General features: G+C 44.0%; 2 protein-coding genes across 5 annotated transcripts in view; both read left to right on the forward strand.

The window, feature by feature from the left end:
• Positions 1-942, forward strand: part of GCC2 (GRIP and coiled-coil domain containing 2) — a 29,719-nt gene extending 28,777 nt beyond the window's left edge. For both annotated transcript variants that reach the window (XM_017817355.1, XM_017817356.1), the window contains exon 23: positions 2-942. In XM_017817355.1, the coding sequence (XP_017672844.1) occupies positions 2-207 (206 nt within the window). In that variant the 3' untranslated portion in view covers positions 208-942. The remainder of the gene's footprint in view (position 1) is intronic.
• A 5,696-nt stretch (positions 943-6,638) lies between these two features.
• Positions 6,639-17,856, forward strand: part of LIMS1 (LIM zinc finger domain containing 1) — a 71,359-nt gene continuing 60,141 nt past the window's right edge. Inside the window, exon 1 of one of the 3 annotated variants that reach the window (XM_017817423.1) lies at positions 6,639-6,660. Coding sequence is in view for 1 of the 3 variants with exons in the window: in XM_017817420.1 (XP_017672909.1) it covers positions 6,866-6,915 (50 nt within the window). In the remaining 2 variants the exon portion in view is untranslated. Of the gene's footprint in view, positions 6,661-6,846; positions 6,916-8,720; positions 8,828-17,856 lie in introns of those variants that run through there. The other 2 variants (XM_017817420.1, XM_017817421.1) reach the window with 2 other exon arrangements.

Genomic DNA, 17,856 nt, shown 5'->3' on the forward strand with positions numbered 1-17,856 from the left:
GTGCCGTGTTTGTTAGAATGTTTCCTAGAAAATGTCACCCTTGCCCAAAGAGTTTATAAGCTTAGGACCAATTTTTATCTTCAATCAGCCTGCTTTCAGCCTAAGCCTAAGGAGGGCATAATAATAATAATAATAATAATAATAATAAAGATTCTGCTGTCACTATGCAGAGTATATTTATTAATTAAAAACCAAAAATGGGAGTAATTCAGAATTCCCAGACCTGCATGTGCACTGCGGCTGAATTTTTAACTACCTAATGCTGACTTAGAAACAGGTTGTATACCCTTCATGTTCCCTTTACCCAAGAGAGAGACTCATCTGTGCAAGCAAAAGTGCTCCAGCTGAAAGACAGAAGACCAGAGCTTGTCAGGCTGTTGTGTAGATGTGGCTGGTTGTAGTTGGGGTTCAGGATGGCCAAAGGGAACCCATGTTAGAAATGATACACGGAAAAGTAGAGTTGCTTTTTTCTTTCGTGACCCTCCCTCCCCAAAGTACAGCTGAGAATACAGGGTTAGATAATTTTCTAAACTTACATTTTCCCTTGGCTATCTCCCTCCATCCTTTTGCTTTGATAGCAGATGATATATCCTGAAATTGTGGAGGAACGCTTAAAAACTCTCCTTAGTTTGTACTAAGTGGCTTTGAACCACCTATGCTTCATTTGACTTATGCCTTGGCTTCACCCAGTGCACCAATATTTCCTCAACTACCTGCTACTTCCATTATTACTGGTACTGTAAAAATATCTCCCTTAGGAGCCTTGCAAATAGCAGTCACCACCCACAAGCTGAGAAACCAAATGTATGAAGAGGTTAAAACATATTTGTTGTAGTAATTTCAGAACTGGTAGTCTGGATAGATAAGTGTTTTGGTTGGAAATAATGTTTTTGATGGTCTTTTCATGTGGCCATCACTTCAATAAAATTCATCTTTACTCAACAGAGTGCCTTTCTTTTTACCTGAATGCCTATTCTTACCTGAGAAAATGTTACAGGTGCAAGGTAGAAGACAAAAGGATGATTACCAATGTATTAAAGATATTTTATGGATGTAGTATAGTATCCACACCTTTTACTTTAGAAGATGATAAGAGCAATGGAGTCATCTGGATGAATGGAAAAGAAATTGTTTTGTTATGGGTGGGTTTTTTTAGAATTTTTTTTTTTTTAAAAAAGGCTCATTTAAATTACTTCAAATGTGTTGCTAGCTTGTTACCAGCAATCTGGTAATATCTGACATGAAGGAGAGGAGGGATGCAGAAGCTAATAATGTCTGTGTTAAAAGGATTGCACTTAGTATGTTTATTTTAAGTACGAGAGACCTAATAAATCGGCACCCCCTTCGAATAGCAGTCAACTTTGAATGACCTCTTCCCTAATTCCCTGGGATAATTTTTCTTGATCTGCATAGTTGTTCTAGTGCAAAGATTAGATGTTCTACAGATGAAGAAGGAGGTGGTTGGTTTGTTTGCTTGATTTAAGGGAGTTTGGTGTGTTTATCCTCTTACCAACCATTTTTCTTAAGTTGTGCTTATTATACAAATACATGGTCAGGGAGGGGGATCATAAGCTGCAAAAAAAAAACATAATACAGTCAACTTCTAACAGCTTTCACATAAATATATATGCTACGGGGAAGGGAAATAATAATCTGATTGCTTTTTAAACTGAATTTGATTAAAATTTGTCATATGGTTCTGCAAGGTTGAGAAGGTATGTCTTAGATTCAAGAGATTTCTTACTGTCTTGTGTTCTTCAGGCTCATCCTGAGGATCAAGGTTGGATTTAATAATTAAAACTGAGGATAGTAAAACAAAGAGTGGAAATGTGCATCAGTTACTGCTCCAACAATTCAGTACACCTTGGTATTAGCAAATAGTTTATTTTTTGCTGTCAGTTAAATGCCTGAAGGCTTCTTACGAATCCAAGGTGAATGTAATCAGTGTAAAAAACAGTATGCTCTTTTGGGCCTGGGCACACTCCCAGTCCTCTTATAATGGCCTTTGAAAGTGTTTTAAATTCACAGACATTGGATAGCAGCTGTATATGAGTATAGGATTTAAGCCCAGTTTGTTGTTTCATTGCTTGAAAATCAAAGCTTGTTCTGAGAGCATTCAGACTGTTTCCGGAGGGGAGGTACATATCAGCTCTTGGATCTCGCCCTTTGCACCATGCAGAGCATCTCAAATATAAAAAGCATAGAAACCATTACAGAGCTCCAGACAAAAGCTTTTACTTAAATACTGCTTTACTGTTGTTATTGTCCTTCGTGGAGTTACACTGCTGATGCTCAGTGTTACTCTTGCCAAGGGAGAATGCCAATCCTATCAGTTTGGCTTTAGCACCCAAATATTTATACAGACTCGGTAAATCCCCTCTCACTAGTAGTCACAGCATTTACTTAACCCTGCAGCTGCAGCAATCCCGGTGAAGCTGCCTTTGCAGGGGGACAGGTGGGTGGTCCCTTCACTCCACGGGCAGAGGGCTACAGCCTATGGAACAGTGGGAAGAAAAGCAGCTGGTGGTGATAAACACTTAAAACAGCTCATGTTGTTGATGTGGCGGCTTTCTGTCCCTGCCCGAACATTCCCCACCAACCTTTCTCTTGGAAACCGGTTAAACCAGTTGTTTGCAGAGTGGTGGGAGATAGTGGATATATCAAATGTATCTTGCAGGTGGGGGGTTTTCAGAAAACACAGAAAAGCTAACAACAGTTTTTATAACATTCTGGGAAGGATAGGAATTGCAGTGACAAAAAGCTTAAAATAGAAAAATGACACACTTAAATGAAAAATATGAGAATAATACCATGATAGCCAAAAGTCATTAAGTTATTTCTTAAGGGACATGTTTTGTGGTGCTGCTATCAGCTTTTCCTTTAGCCATTATTGTGTCTGTCCAATTACTGACCTTGTCACAAAGCAGAAATTTATGCTGCTAACTATGGAATTTTAATGATCAATTTTGCAGGGGGTTGAGATTGGTCTATAAAAGTAATATCCCTGTTCTTGCACAATCTCCTTCCCTCTTTCAAGAAATGGTGACACCAAATATACTATGTGTGTCTAAAATGCATGAAGCAGAAATCTGACTGTTTTTATAAAAATAATTTGTTACTTGTGAATTCCTTAACAGCTTTGCTAGGAATATTTAGCTGGACACCCTGTGTTCAAAAATTATTCATACTTACCTGGTCAAAGTTTCCTTCATTGTTGCTTTAACTTCATATCTTTGGAGGTGTGACATGAAGAACACTGACCCAGTTTACAATTTAATTCCATTGATTGTATTAAGATAAACAACCATGGGACTGCTCTGCTAATAGGCACTCAGAGTCAGGGTAGGCTTAAGATTGAATATTAGAAAGAAATTCTTAACTGTGAGGGTAGTGAGGTACAGGAACAGGTTGCTGTCATTTGTAGTCACAGAATCAATTGTTTTGGAGAAGACCTCAAAGATCATTGAGTCCCACTGTTAACCTGGCATTGCCAAGTCTACCTCTAAACCATGTCCCTAAGTGCCACTGCCAGCTGCAATACAATAAGTTTGGAATTTCAACAGTGATGGGAGATGTAAACATGTTCTGGAAACAGAACATCAAAAGCATATGGCTACTTAAAATTGCATTTTATGCTAGTCTAGCAGGGAGAGATGGGAGGCAAAAAAAAGATGGATTAATTTTGTGATTAATATGCTGGTCTGGAGACATGGAGTCCAAATTCTCTTCTTTGCCACATGCTTCCTTTGTGAATTTAATTTCAGTTTGTCTGTCTCTGTATCCTGGCTTGTCTGCTGGGGATAATGGCACTTCTCCACCTGATGCCAAGTAAATTAGCAGCATAAAGTTAAACTTTGTGAGGGGTTTGTAAGCAGAAATAAGGAGGCAGATTACCATTTTTTTTTTTAAACTGCATAGGAAGAAAATGGTCTTAGCCTTCATTATACTGGAATGGACGGGGTTATCTTTTTCTTTTGAGTTTGTGGTGTGTGTTTGTGAATCCTATTAAACTATTTGCCTGAGTATTCTGGACTGAATTTTACAAGATAATTAGAATGCCAGCATGCTCTAATACTAGGTAATGGACAATTAATAACAATTAAGAATTGTTATTTCTGTTGTACAGCAAGACACAACAAAAATTTAAATCAGACCCCAAGGTGCAAACTTGCTACAAAGTGCACAGAGCCTGGGGCGGCAACCTATGAAACTGAATTCCTGGCTTTTCTTCGTACAGTGTTTCCGAAAGCTGCTGCTACTTAGTGTTTGGCATAAGTACATGTTTGGGGGATGCTCTCCAGCTCTCTATAGAATGCCTTTGCTACTTTAAGATTATATTACTAGCAGACTGGGCTCTTGGGATTTCATTTTTAAAAGCTCTGGAAAACTGCACATGGTGCAATTCACTTGCCGTTAAATCTATTAATGTGCTCTCCAAAGGAAGTGCCGTAACGGCTGCAGTAGTTGGCTGGCACTGCCTGTTAATTATTTCCAGAATTTACTGTTTTGGAGTTCGCTGCCCTAGTAGTCATATGCCTGCCCAGCCACCTCCCCCCCAGTTTCAGGCTGTGCTGGTCAGAGGTGCTGCTCCTCAGCTGGGCTCAGCAGCCAGGGACAACCGTTTTGTCCAGCTCCTCAGGAGGACTTGCAATGGGAGAGGCCCTGAAATCCTTGCAGAAAAACTGAGGTTAATTAAAGACATTCATAGAAGCTGTCTACAAGTAATGGCAGACTGCCCAAAGCTGATTAGAAAAAAACAAAAGGATTGTATTACTTTCATTTGGCACAGAATGAGTACTTACTTATTTAGATGCTATAAGAAAGCTCTGCTGACAGACTCATTAAAATGAGTGGGTGGTCTGGGTTTGGTTTTGGTTTTGTTTGGTTTTTTTGGGTTGGGTTTTTTTTTTTTTTGAGGGGGAGTTGTTTTTTAATATAATTACAGAATGGTTGAGGTTTGTAGGTACCTCTGGAGGTCACTTGTCCAACCTCCCTGCTCAAGCAGGGCCTCCTACAGCCAGATTCCCAGGACAGTGTCCAGACAGCTATGGGATATCTTCAAGGATGGAAACTCCACAGCCTCCACAAGCAACCTGTGCTGGTGCTCAGTCACTCTCACAGAGAAAATTTTCTCCATGATATTCAGAGAGAATCTCCTGTGTTGCAGTTTCTGCCCATTGCCTCTGGTCCTGTCAGTGGGCACCACTGAAAAGAGACTGGTTCTGTCCTCTGTGTACCCTCCCTTTTCCGGTATTTTTATTAATTTATAAGATCCCTCTAAGCCTTCTCTTCTCTAGGTAGAGCAGTCCTAGCTCTTTCAGTCTCCTCATAGTAGAGGTGCTCCAGTCCCTTAGTCATCTTAGTAGCCATTCATTGGACTCTTTCCTGTATGTCCATGTATCTCTTGCACCTGGAAGCTCAGAACTGGACCCAGCCCTCCAGGTGTGGCTTCACCAGTGCTGAGTAAAGAGGAGGGGATCACCTCCCTCTCTTTTGGCATACTATCCCTTCCCTTTCCAACTGTGTACTTTATTTCCCTCTTTGTGCAGAAATGTATTCTCTGTGATGCTAAAGTTTTGCTATGTTTGATTCCTAAAGTTGGCAAGCAAAACTGAACCCTGCCAAGAAGCAAAATAACAAATAAACAAACAACAGTCCTCCAGACACTCTGATGTTTTTGTGTTTTTACAGTGGTAGTTCTCTCTAGAACCATGCTCGTGGCCCAGCCATCAAATATCTTTTCTGCATTATAGTCCTCAAAATTTACATTCTTTTCCTGGTTCTAATGGATACCAAAGTAGATGTACTTCATGTACACGTATTTTGAATTATTCTTTCTGATGCGTGCTTACTCAGAAATGTAATGCTGTCCATGCTGATTTTGACTGGATTAACATATTCCCTGAGTTATCGTCTTCTTGGAGCCATATAGAGACTTCCTCAATCCTGGTAGGCAAATATTTGCATTTTTCATTCCACCACACCACTTCCTTCTTCTGATATTAAAGATGGCAATGAGTGGTGATACAGACACCTTAATAAATCCCACATTTACTATTATGCTCCTCTCAATTGTTCATTTGTCCATACATCCCTGAAACTGGTATGGTTTGGAACGAGATAGTTTCTCTTCAAGAAAAGCAGGAGGTTTGGCCTCAGGTTTGGCAGCGCTGGTGTTGAAGGTAACTTACTCGCATTTACTTTCTAAACACGGGGTAGCTGAGCCTAAATAACGTGCTGGCCTTTCCCCACGCCATTGCTTATTGGTACTGTTACATTTTTAAATAATATTGATTAAAAACGTACTCTTGGTCCAGCAAACTCTCACCTAACCATATCTGGTGCCCTAAGGTGAGGCGACAGCTCTTTTGCTACAAATAATTCTGTACTACGCAACCTCACACAGGAAACAGCGAAAATATTTGGAATTGTTTTGACAGCAATTTTCTGTTCTGGAAAACAAATAATTAAAATAACAGCAGCAGACGCTCCCAGGAGGCACCTACTTCACCTAACTCTGCGGGGCGGGGCGTTCTGGCCGCCGCCGCGCCTCCGGCTGGGCTGGCAGAGGAGGCGAGCGATCCGACGCCGCGGGGATGTTGGAAAGCCTCTGGGGGCGGAGGGACCCTAAGTTTTGTCGGGGACGTCCCTCCCTTCCCGGTGCGGGGGCGGTGAGGGCGGTGAGGGCGCCGCGGGCCGAGCGGGGCCGGGGCACGGCCGGGGCGGGTCCCGGCGGCGGCGCGGTCGGAGCGCGCCCCCCGGCGGCAGGCGGGGGGTGCCGGCGGGGCGGGCGCCCAGCGCCATTACCGCCGCCCGCGCTGGCTCCTCCCGCCGCCGCCGGAGAGCGCTTGGCGGGAGCGGCGGGATGCTGGGGGTGGCGGCGGCGGCTGCGGCGGCCGGGATGAACTGTAACAGGTAGGAGAGGCGCGGGGGCCGCCCGCCCCGTCCCGTCCCGTCCCGCCTCCCGCGGCGGGCGGCTGCCGAGGGCGGTGCTTTGTCTCGGCCGGGCCGCTGTCACCGGCTGCCGCCCGGGAAAGGCGCTTCCCCGCTGCTCCGCCGGGCAGAGGGCGGCGGCGGCGCCGGGCCGGGCTGGGATCCCGCCGGGGAGGCTGGCCGTCCGCAGCCGTGCACGTGTGCCTGCTGCTCGCCCCGGGAAACTCCCCTTGCACGGGGAAACTTTCCCCTCTCCCACGGCGTTCCCAGGAGCAGCAGCGGGGGGCACTGCAGGAATCCCTTCTCCCCACTGTCCCCCTTTCGGCGTTACGCGCACGGACGGAGCAATGGGGTGGCTCCGGTGTCCTTGTTACAGAGAACTGGGAATAACCCCCAAAACTCGGGGATCGCACGTCCCGACCGTGCCGTGAGCGGGGTTTGATGCCCAGTGCGCTAAAACGCGCCCTGTGCTGGGAGGGAGGTCGTTTTAAAAGCATCGTGCTGAATAACCTCGATGTCGTGCGATTGGTACAGTTTTATGCATATCCCGCAATTACTGGGCAGTACTATCTAAGGGACAGGTTTATAGTGATGGATTGCGGAAGGCAAAGGCTGCTCTGCTCGTCGCTCAGCTTTTCAAAGACTCGCCTGGTGCAGTTGTTTCTTGGGAAGAAATGACCTTAATTAAAGTGCTTAATTAAGTGATCCTAATTAAAGGGAAGTGTTGTGCTAATATGTCAAAACCTGGAGCTGAAGAAAGGAAAAGGAGTGATTTTATAGCTGCCTTGGGCTGCAGGTTCAGGATGGCTGCTGGCACACAGACTTTAGCCTGGTAAAGACTGCCTTATCTTTTCCTTGTCCGACTTCTACTGCAAACTCATCTAGCTCTGCACCACACCTTTGCAGAAAAGCTGTGGCAGCTACAAAGTCAGGCAGAGTTGGGGCTACCGTGGTGGCATGTGGTATCTTGGTGAGCCAGCTCTGCTCCCAGGGTCAGTACCCTGATGCCCTGGGCAAGATCTCTCCAGCCTTGACCAGCCTTCTCTCTAGCTGCCATGCAGCCACATGCTTAGAAAAACGCGATAGTGTGATTCAGATGTCTGTATGTATTGAGGTAACTATTTTTTCTTCAGTCGTTCCAGAAGTCACTTGATTTTGTAGTGGGTGGTGGATGCTTCCAGGCCAGGCTTCTTTCTGCATTCCTGAAAATGGCTGAGTATTTGTGCTGCCAGTGTCCGACTTGCAACTGCGAGTAGCTGTGTATCACTCAGCCCCACACAGGTGTTTCAGCTCCGGTGCAGAGCCCGCCTCTTTGGCCAGGTAAACAGAGCAATTACGTATTTGGCATCTGTTCTGCTGAAGTTGTCAGGGAGCAGGCCAGCTGCCCTGCTGGTACACGCTTCCCAGGATATGAACTAGGCTACACCCCTGGCACAGCAAAGCAATTTTGGGACAAAGTCAGACTAGAGCCCATGCTTGCAGAAACTTGCAGAGATGAAGTAGCAGAGCACTCTGGTGGGAGCTTACCTAGAGCGGATGTGCAGGTGGCTGGTCAAAATAAAACAAAGGGGCAAGGGTCTTGAAACATACTTTGATTTGGTAAAATGCAAGGAGAGATAATTGAAAATTGGTGTGATTTCTTGTTTTGACTCTTTGGGTAAGAAACACTAAAAATGCATGTTTCATTCAAACCCACCTTTTAACAAAATAAAAGGTGACCTCAAAGGCTTCTGTAGGCTGAGATTCCTGAGAGATTTTAGATCTTGACTTTTTGCTCTAATTTAGGGAGTTTAAATAATCAGAGTTTTTGGGAAGAAAACAAAAAAGGAAAGAATTACTTGAGGTCTCTCTCCAGATTAGAGACACAGAAGAGCACCAGACATCTGGTCAGCAGGTATGCACAAGGAAATAGTCTTCTTTTTAACTTTTTTTTTTTTCCTCTCCATTTTGTGAACTCAAGTCATGTTTGTGGCTTTTGTTTTGCAACTACAGGAACTTGCAGGCTGGCGCTGTCAGCTGTACACCCATCACTGAAGCACAGCCCTCTCTCTTAGCATCATACTGAGAGACCAGACTGCCCTGGAGGAGAGGGATTTGGGCAGGGAGGGATGTGCAGTGTCCCCTGTTGCTGGGTAGTGGTGGGCCATTCAGGATTGCTGGGCATGCTGCCTGGGGCTGATAGCTTGTTACTAGACCCGCTTGCTTTATAAGTGTCCTCTAAATTTTGTGGGCAGCTTTTCCAGGTGGATGTGCTGAACTCATCTTGGTGTGTTATTATTGGAATAAGTTTCTTGTGCGGTTCAGAGAAAAACATTACCTTGCAGTTCAGAACCATTATTGTCTTAAGCTCTTGTACTTTCCTAGCACAAACTAAGTTTTTCTTTGTAGCAAGAAATACGGGTCAGCATGCAGCAAAATAAAAAGCAAGCTCCTCTTTATTCAAAGTATAACTACATTTGAAAAGTTGCCATGGACTCATTGGATTTACAGCTCTTATTCTGCTGTAGTCTCTGAAGCTCAAAAACATGGTTACTTCATGGTCTTACTGGCTTTGATAGGGACTCTGTAAGTAAGCTAAATGTGATGCTGTAGTTTAGTCTCAGTTGTAATGCACAGTTATTTTTCTGAGAACTGGCTCCATACAGTTACTGCAGTGGAACCATTAATGAATGACCTGCAATATATGGAGGGTATTTGCACGGTTAACAAATTCTTTTTCAAGTTGCAATAAAATATTTATTATTGGAGCACTTAAGGCAGGCTTTTCAGCTCCTGGAATTGTGGCTTCATGCTAAGTGTGTTAGATTACACATCCTGATTTGTCTGTGTTTTGTTCTCCTCCAAAGCCCAGTTGAAAAGTTTTTCACTCTGTAACATAATGCAGTCTCTTATTACTTTTCAATATAGGGAGGCTTTAATTGCTGGCTGTGGTAAAAGCGGCACGATAGTCAGTGGGGGAATTATTCATATCAGGTCTTTCCATGATGGCAGGTGCTGATGACAAGAAAAATGAAACTGACAGTCACATTTTTATAGCCAAAGCCTTCCCTTGTATTAGCTGTCCATAGTGTGAACCAAGCAGCCATGTACTGGTCTGCTGTCCTCGTCGTGTTAGTGATGTGTTACAGTGCACGTCACCCTTACAGCTTGTGCAAAAGTGCTAGTGTTGAGACAGAAAGGGGGAAAGGATGGAAAGGTACTAATTGAGTCTAACAATTAGGGAAAACGTAGCAGGGGACTGTGCCCTGGGGTTAATACTTTTCTTCAAATTGGGACACTCCTTTGCAATTAACTTCAGCATTTCCCTTCCTGCATGTGTAAGTCTTTATGAAAATGCTTACTTCTGGTTTTTTAAGCAGATAGAAGGGAAAAAAAAAGTCAAGATACTGTCATTTTCTCAGCTGTTTTTGTGTATCCTAATAACCCTTTATACCAGATATTTGTCTCCATACCTGGAGACTGTCAGTGAGGTCCCAGGGGGCAGAAGCTGATGGTGTGGCCAGTGACAAACTATTTATGAGCAAAGTGGACCTCCTGTCTGCAGCCTAAAACCACATTCCAGGGCCAAAATGGCATAGTCTGGAGCACCCTAGGCTGTAAGAAAAATAGCATTACAGCATGGCTGGCACCCAGGAGGAGGTTTTATGCTCTGTATTTTTCATATTAATTGCTTTTCTTTGTGTTTTGAATAAGAAGTCCTTGAATTCCAGCTCTGATGATCCTTCTTTTTGTCACTTTTTTAGTCACTAAAAAAACCTCACCAGTCACTTATACAGAATTCAATAAGAAAGTGGGACCTTAGTAACTTGGTGCACTTAGGGTTATTTCAAACACTGCTTGCGTTAAACAGTTTGAAGAACTGAGAACACACTGGTGGATGGGCTGTTGATTGAGTAAAACCTAAACTGGTGTGAACAGTGGAGTTGAAACCCTTTATTGCTCACGTCATGGGTGGGGAGTTGATTTGGATCATTTGAGAAGCTAAGGCATTATAATGAATTGATGAACGTTTCCTGGGTGGCCAGAGCAGCATGGGGTAGGTGCTCTGCTCAGAATTAAAAGGGTTTTCTGTTTTAATGTATTGTTTTATTGTAGTTGGGGCCACTGAGAAAGACCACAGCAAAGCAATGCAGTAATGCCAGCAAATATTTGGGAGGCAATGACATGGCAAAGTGGCTCCAGTCCAGACCCCACGCTGACGTGCAGCAGCTGTGGGATTGATGTGGGGAAAGGAAACTGCACAAAGAATTAGTTTCAAATGCACCCTGGGAGGGGAAAAGAGGACCTCAATGCTTTGCAAGGACTCTTTGTGGGGGCTTGGCCATCCTCACTGGGGCTGGGTGCTGCCTGGCAGGGGCAAGGGGCCGCCTGTCAGCCTCCTGCCATGCGGAACCACAGCATCCCTGAGTCCTCCCTCGGTGTCTGCTGGCATGCTCCACCTCTGATTTCGGAATGAAAAATACAGCTTGGCAGGTGGGGAGGCAGGGGCTGCCCACCAGCACTGCTAGCGGAAGGTGGTCTCTGTGGATTCGGGGCTGAATTGGCACAGCAGCTTCTGCTTGCAAACCTCTCTATTTTTTGAGGCAATGCTTGCAAATAGGTGCGTGTTTCTGTAGCTTTGCAGATGAGCACCATGCACTTCTGAACTGTGTTGGTAGCAGGACAGACTTGTGTTTCATGGCAGAGACCGACATTTGTGCTGTATTAAGTAACTTATTTTTGCCAGGCTTTGGTGGTAAGTGGGCTGAGGTTCACTTTGCAGCAACCGTCTCCCAGACCCAGCTCTATGGACCAATGTTACAAATCAGGACAGACCATCTGTGAGCCATGCCAGGGCAGCTGCTCTTCCCACAGGCAGCAATTACAGAGCCATTTTAGTTAAGAATGTGGTTGTGTTACAGCCAACCGGGTTGACCCCCACACTCCTGTCCCCCAGCATCTCTCATGCCAGCACCAGGGACCTGACCCAGCTGAAAATGCATGGCGAGGGAGATTGTTAGATACATAGATTTAAAACTAGGTTTGTCTCAGTCTGGATTGATTCCTTGGTCTTATGGGTGTCAGTGATGTTGAAGGGAAAGCACGTGGGAAAGATGGAAATACCCATTTCAGCAGAATCGTGGATTTGTGCCTGGGTCATGTAGCTGTGGCCCGGAGAGCAGTGTGAAAAGTGAGATCCTGTGAGGAGATGATGGGGATCTAAAGAAGGAGGGAGCAATGTTTGGTGGTGGTGTGGGTTGGGTCTGTGGACTGCTTGTTGCTGCCCTGGGTGCAGTGTCAGAATTGGACACATCCATGCTCTCTGTTGCATTGGAAGAGGGATCACCTGCCTGCAGGTTGTTGCAGAAGGATTGCCTGGACAATTTTGCTTTCTGCTGTTGAAAATACACTTGAGAATGTTCTCTCTGCAGCTTGTTGTCTCCTCCTAGAGCCCTGCTTGAAGGCAAACCACACCAGCAGTGGTTATGTCATGGTTGTCACAGAATTGGTTTGCAGAAATTCACTTTCAGAGGATTCAGAGGAAGGAAAGCCCGTGTCCTGTCCTCCGACACATATAGGTTATGTTAACATATAGGTTATGGTTAGAAAGGCCATGGAGAATAACAACACATCAATGCCTGTTTAAATCTACCTGACATTGGTTGGCATGACAAAACTTCATGATCTGAAGGTGATGATGGGCTTTCTTCACCCATTGCTTTCAGGTCCCAGAGGAACTGGGTACTGCTTGTAAAAAAAAAAAAAAATGGAGCAAGAGATGCTGTGAGGTTTTGCAGGCTGAGTGCCACCATACAGAGACAGAGCTGTGGGACAGCCACTGCACAGTTGGCTGCTGGCTCGTTCTTCTCAACCCCTGTGCCATGCAGACAAGGCAAGCTGTGGGAGAGGGGGCTTGGTGGGAGGTGTCGGTGAGCTTCACTGGAGCTGAAAGGAGAAGGGCAGGCAGGTCAATAGTGAGGTGTTTCTGTAGGACTTTAAACATCCCAGAAAGCAATATTTTTTTTCTTCCTTCTGTGAGTATATGCAGTTGCAAGAGAGGGGCAATATTCTAATTATATGAAAAATGATTTGAAGTGGAGCATTTTAAAGCTGCTGCTGTTAAGAAAAAGCTGACTTTTGAAATCTTTGTTCCTTCATTCACATTTTTTTCCTTTTTGTTAGCCAGCCTCAGGAAATGAGAACATTCTTTTGGCTTTCCGTGCCTGAGTCACATCTTATATATATATATGTATATAAATAAGTAAAAACATCTGGAGATGTTTGTTTCAGAGAGGTACTTGTTTTCTATTAGGGTATCTGAGCTTTAAATGTTTATACACAGTTGGATGTTTCCAGAGTTTCCCATACTTCTCTGGTTACAAGCACATGTATATTGCTGTCAGAAAAGCCAAGGGAAATGTACTGTTAACCTAGGGAATATACAAACAAGTAAAAGTAAAGCCTTTCAAGAAAGTGAGAATTTGATATTTAAAAAAACAATAAACTATCGAAGCAGTTGTTTAGTGTGAGTTGCATCCAAATATGTAGTTCTTTAATGTTTGCTAAGTATGTATTTAAAAATAAAAAAACTGTGAGGAGGAAAATCAGAAAATACCAGTAGCTCTTCCCTTGTTCTCTTTTTTCAGAAAAGGAAAGGAAGTATTTAAAAGCTCATTACACCCATGTCTGCCCTTCAGTGGGCTGACACTCACTGGGCTCCGGCAGTGCTCTGAGTGCACTGTGGGGTCTCCCTGCCTCCCTCTGTCCTCCCACCAGGGTCACATGGGGATCGTGAGACCGCTCTAAAAGGAAAAACAAAAATCCATTTAGTTTAACTGAAGGCCAAATATTTAACGTGGGCGGGGAAGGTGGTGGGATTTAGGAGAACAAGTAGAGTTTCCACCCTTGGTTGTTTAACGTAGCTGCACTGAAAATGATGGGAGATGCATTGGTGGTGTGCTGTGCACGGAGGGATGCAGGGATGGCAGTGGGGCATGAAGGGAGGATTGCCCTAGGGGGCTAGATCTGCCATGACCACACAGCCTCCAGGTGTTCACGGTGGCTTCTCCTCCCACAGCTTCCACTGAAATGCCCTTGAGTTTATGGCTTGAATAAGAAACCTCTCACTGATCAAATATTTTGATTGCATCCTGGCCTTCCTGTTAGTTTCTTTGATCTTTTCTCCTCAGTGGATTATAGCAGACTTTCAAAAGTCTTGTTTGTTGAAATAGTTGTATAAATATGGTCCTTAGGGTAGGTGTTAATTTAGACAAGTACTTATTTCCCAGGAAAAAATCTGCCTCCTTTTGCCCCTTCAGTGGGCTCATTTGCCATTGTGCATCAAATAAGTGTGAGTTCTATAATTATATCATAGAATAGCAGCTTATTTTTAATTGTTTGAAATAATCTAGAAGCCTGTAGGGCTTATTCTTTTGGCTGATTTCCTGCTCACTGAAACAATATACAACTGTTTCAAGTTCACATTTAAAAAAAAAAAAAAAAAGAAATCCACATAGCCAGAACAGTCTCTGGAGGAAACTGATGGGCTTGCAGCCCCAGGATGAATCCCTCTCCATTGAATTCGCTCACAGTTACAATTTCTCTCTTATCAAAGAGAAAAGGCTCCCCTTTCCCTGCTCAAGTGACGTCCCCTCTGAAATGGCATTGCACAACCCCACTTCATGCCATGCTGGAAGCCTGATGTCTTCAGGTGGTGGCACAGAGCCGTTTGGTCACCAGGCTGGGTTTAGCGTTGGGCAGCGGAGGGATGAGTTGTGCCACAGCTTTGCAGTCAGATGAAGCAAGGGAGGAGGAATAGCTGGTGGCTGTGTATGGTGTAAGCTCAAAGATCTAAGTTTCCAAACTTTTTCCTGAGACTGAAAGCTGCATTTTCCTTACTGTCACATGCAAGATAGGAATTATTAAACTGACCTCTCCAGCGGAACGTGGAAAGGGTTTTCCATGGTGGTAGGGGGTGTTCAGTGTGTCCATCTCATTTCTCAAGGGAAGGCATTATGCTGCTTTGTGTCAGTCCACATTTAAGGCAAATCTCATCCTGCAGCTGCTGCTCTTCAGACCCATCTGACTGAGTTGATGTCTCTGCCCAAGGCAGAGGGGTTGGTCTAGATGACCTTTAAAGGTCCCTTCCAACCTAAACCATTCTGTGATCCCTTCCATAGCCTGCATTAAATCTCCTGCTGGACCAGGGCTTCATTTTGAAAAGTACAGAGAAATTGAAGCGCTGTTTTCAGTGTCAGGTATCAACAATGCTGTTTCATTTTGATGTGAGCAAAGCTCTTTCTGCTTGTGATTGCTTAGCTGATGCACTTCAAGGGCGAAATAATTTGGACTTCTTGTGTCAAATTGCATCTGAGTCACAAATGTGAAAATCAATATTTTTATCATTACCATGCAGAGATGGGCAAACAGTACAGTTAAGAGGATCCTTGACATCACCCTTGGGAAAATTACTAGACCATGATAAAATGGCAAAGAATCCAGGAACAGTAATGTTGCATTACTACTTGGGTTTCATGAGAAAGCTTTCTGCTCACCTTGGGCTATTTATTCATTTGTGAATAGCTTTGTGAACTTGTACTGAAAAAAGAGATTCAAGAAGTTTAATGCTGTTACATGACACTGATGTCTTTTCAGAGCAGTTTAAGCACGGACAGATTCCCAAGGTAGGCAGAATTATGGAATGAATGTTTTGTGTCATCTGAGGTAAAAGTGGTCTGAGCATTTTTACCTGATGGGTTTTGATAATGTTTTAACTGTGTAGTGGCTTGATTTCCATAACGGATTTTGTGTTAAGCCCAAAAACACACAGTTAAAATGTGCCGCAGTGTTACTTCCATGCACATACAAAGGTCCACAGAAAGGAAGGGCAGGGGCAGATGCTTATTTGTAAGACACTGTGTGCCCAGCAGAGCAGCCATAGCCATTGGAACCATCACTAGGATGGTTGAGGTGGTGACAGCATGGTGTAGGAGGTCTGCTTGGAGAAGAAGGGCTTTGTCCTCCCAGAGGAGGAACTACACCACTGAAAGCTCTCTTCTGGTGTCCAGCCTGTGTGGGTATGAAGGATGTTGATGGTACAAATGTCAAGCAGAGGATTTTTCTCTTTTGTGTTGAGTAATGCTCCTTGCTTGGTTTGCATTGCCAGATATTTGCCAGTTCTCCCTGCCACAGTGGGAGAAGAATATAGTGAAAAACTGCTGAGTCCAGATTTTCTAACGTATCATTAATCCCTTTTCATGAAAACGTATGGAAAATAAGCAGGGCCTGAGTTCCAGATCAAAAGGTTTTCCATCAAACTTGGGAAAAATAAGTTATCCACTCCAAGTTAATGGTTTAAACAGTAATGTTCTTGGAGCTGGTCTTGGGGATGCAAGGAAGGGAGGGTCTACCTGAATTAATTGTAAGGAAATTGATAGTTTGTCACAGTAAAAATACTTTTTTTTTTTTATACCACAGAGATATTGTAAAGTTCATGTTGATTTAAAGTTTAATCGGCCAAAAGTGTGTGTGCCATCAGTATCCAATATTTCAGATTTTAGTGCTGAATTCATGCTTGAGTGGAAATGTTGCAAGGGTATTAACAGAATTATTGAAAACTTATGCTCTTCTCCTTATGATAATAACAGAAATCTGGGGAACAAGGAGCTCATATTCGTTTCAAGTATTCTTATCTTAAAGCGAGCATTAAAAATGTATTGAAAGGATATACTTGATTTTCAGAAATTAATACACAGTGGAATGTATCTAAGTAAAAATAATTAGATTAATTTATTTAGTCTGAAGATAATATAGTCCTGCTCATGCAGAGCACTTAAGTTAAATTCCTAAGTTCACTTGGGTCAAGTTATGGGTTTAAATTGTAATTTCCTTGAAGCCAAGAACTCAATTGTGTGGAGTTGGCACAACATGTCCCCAGTTAAGAGGATCTGTGTTCACCCTCACTGTCTGTGGCTCACACGAGGGTTAAATGCATCTGTGTTCTGTATTCTCTTTATAAGCTTTCTTGGAAGATACCTCTGCCTCAGGACATGAAGTATTTAAATCAACCAAATAGGTAAGAAGAGTGGCAGAAGAAAATGTAGGTTGTTTTGTTTGTTGGGTTTTTTTAAGTGATTCTGCCATAAATTATTCCATAACTGTTCATTGTGTACAAGCAGGTGTTGCAGTAGGATGTTGTCTCCAAATTATTATTAGCAATTTCCTGGTCAGGTATATTAACAAACACAGGATGCCCCTTCTGAAGTTTTTCTTCCAAAACAAGAAATATGCATCAACAAGAATTGCTAACATATTAAAATATCAGTCAGTGGCTGATGGTGCGACATTAAAAGCGTTTTGGCAAGGAGTGCTTTGGTTCTGCCTGTCGCCATGGTCTGCCTGACCACGGGTGGTTATGGCTGGCATTTTTCTCCCTGGATAGGGGGATGTTGTGGCTGCTCCTTGGTAGGGTGCTGTGCCCATACGTGAGGAGAAGCTGGTGGTGTGGCATGGCAAAGCACAGCTGGGGGAGGAGTCTCAGATGGCTGTTCTGTGGGTGATGAAGGTTACAGACCTTCCCATGAGGTCTATCCTCATGGACTTCATGCACTGAAATGTGAAATTGCCTCTGTGTAAGTAACAAAGGAGTTGAGGGAAACAGTGGCAGCATCTGGGGGCATAGGGGCCTGGTGGTCTAGTGGTTTGGGTGCAGGACTCTCACCACTGCGACCCGGGTTCAATTCCCAGCCCCCCGGGCAGATGGAGCTCATCAGCCTTGTAAGGCAATCCATCTAAGAGAAGGTCACTCTAAACAAACCTACGTCCTGGGGACCTCACTGCCACTGTCCAAGCTTGCTCGGCCCCGGCAGATGAACCTCAGGATTAAAGGGTGGGCTCAGTTCAGCGCACGCTGTGTCTCACCTAAAAAATCCACTGCGCAGGCTC

The sequence above is a fragment of the Lepidothrix coronata genome, unplaced genomic scaffold (genome assembly GCF_001604755.1).
Source record: "Lepidothrix coronata isolate B3197 unplaced genomic scaffold, Lepidothrix_coronata-1.0 Scaffold60, whole genome shotgun sequence".
Classification (NCBI taxonomy): domain Eukaryota; kingdom Metazoa; phylum Chordata; class Aves; order Passeriformes; family Pipridae; genus Lepidothrix; species Lepidothrix coronata.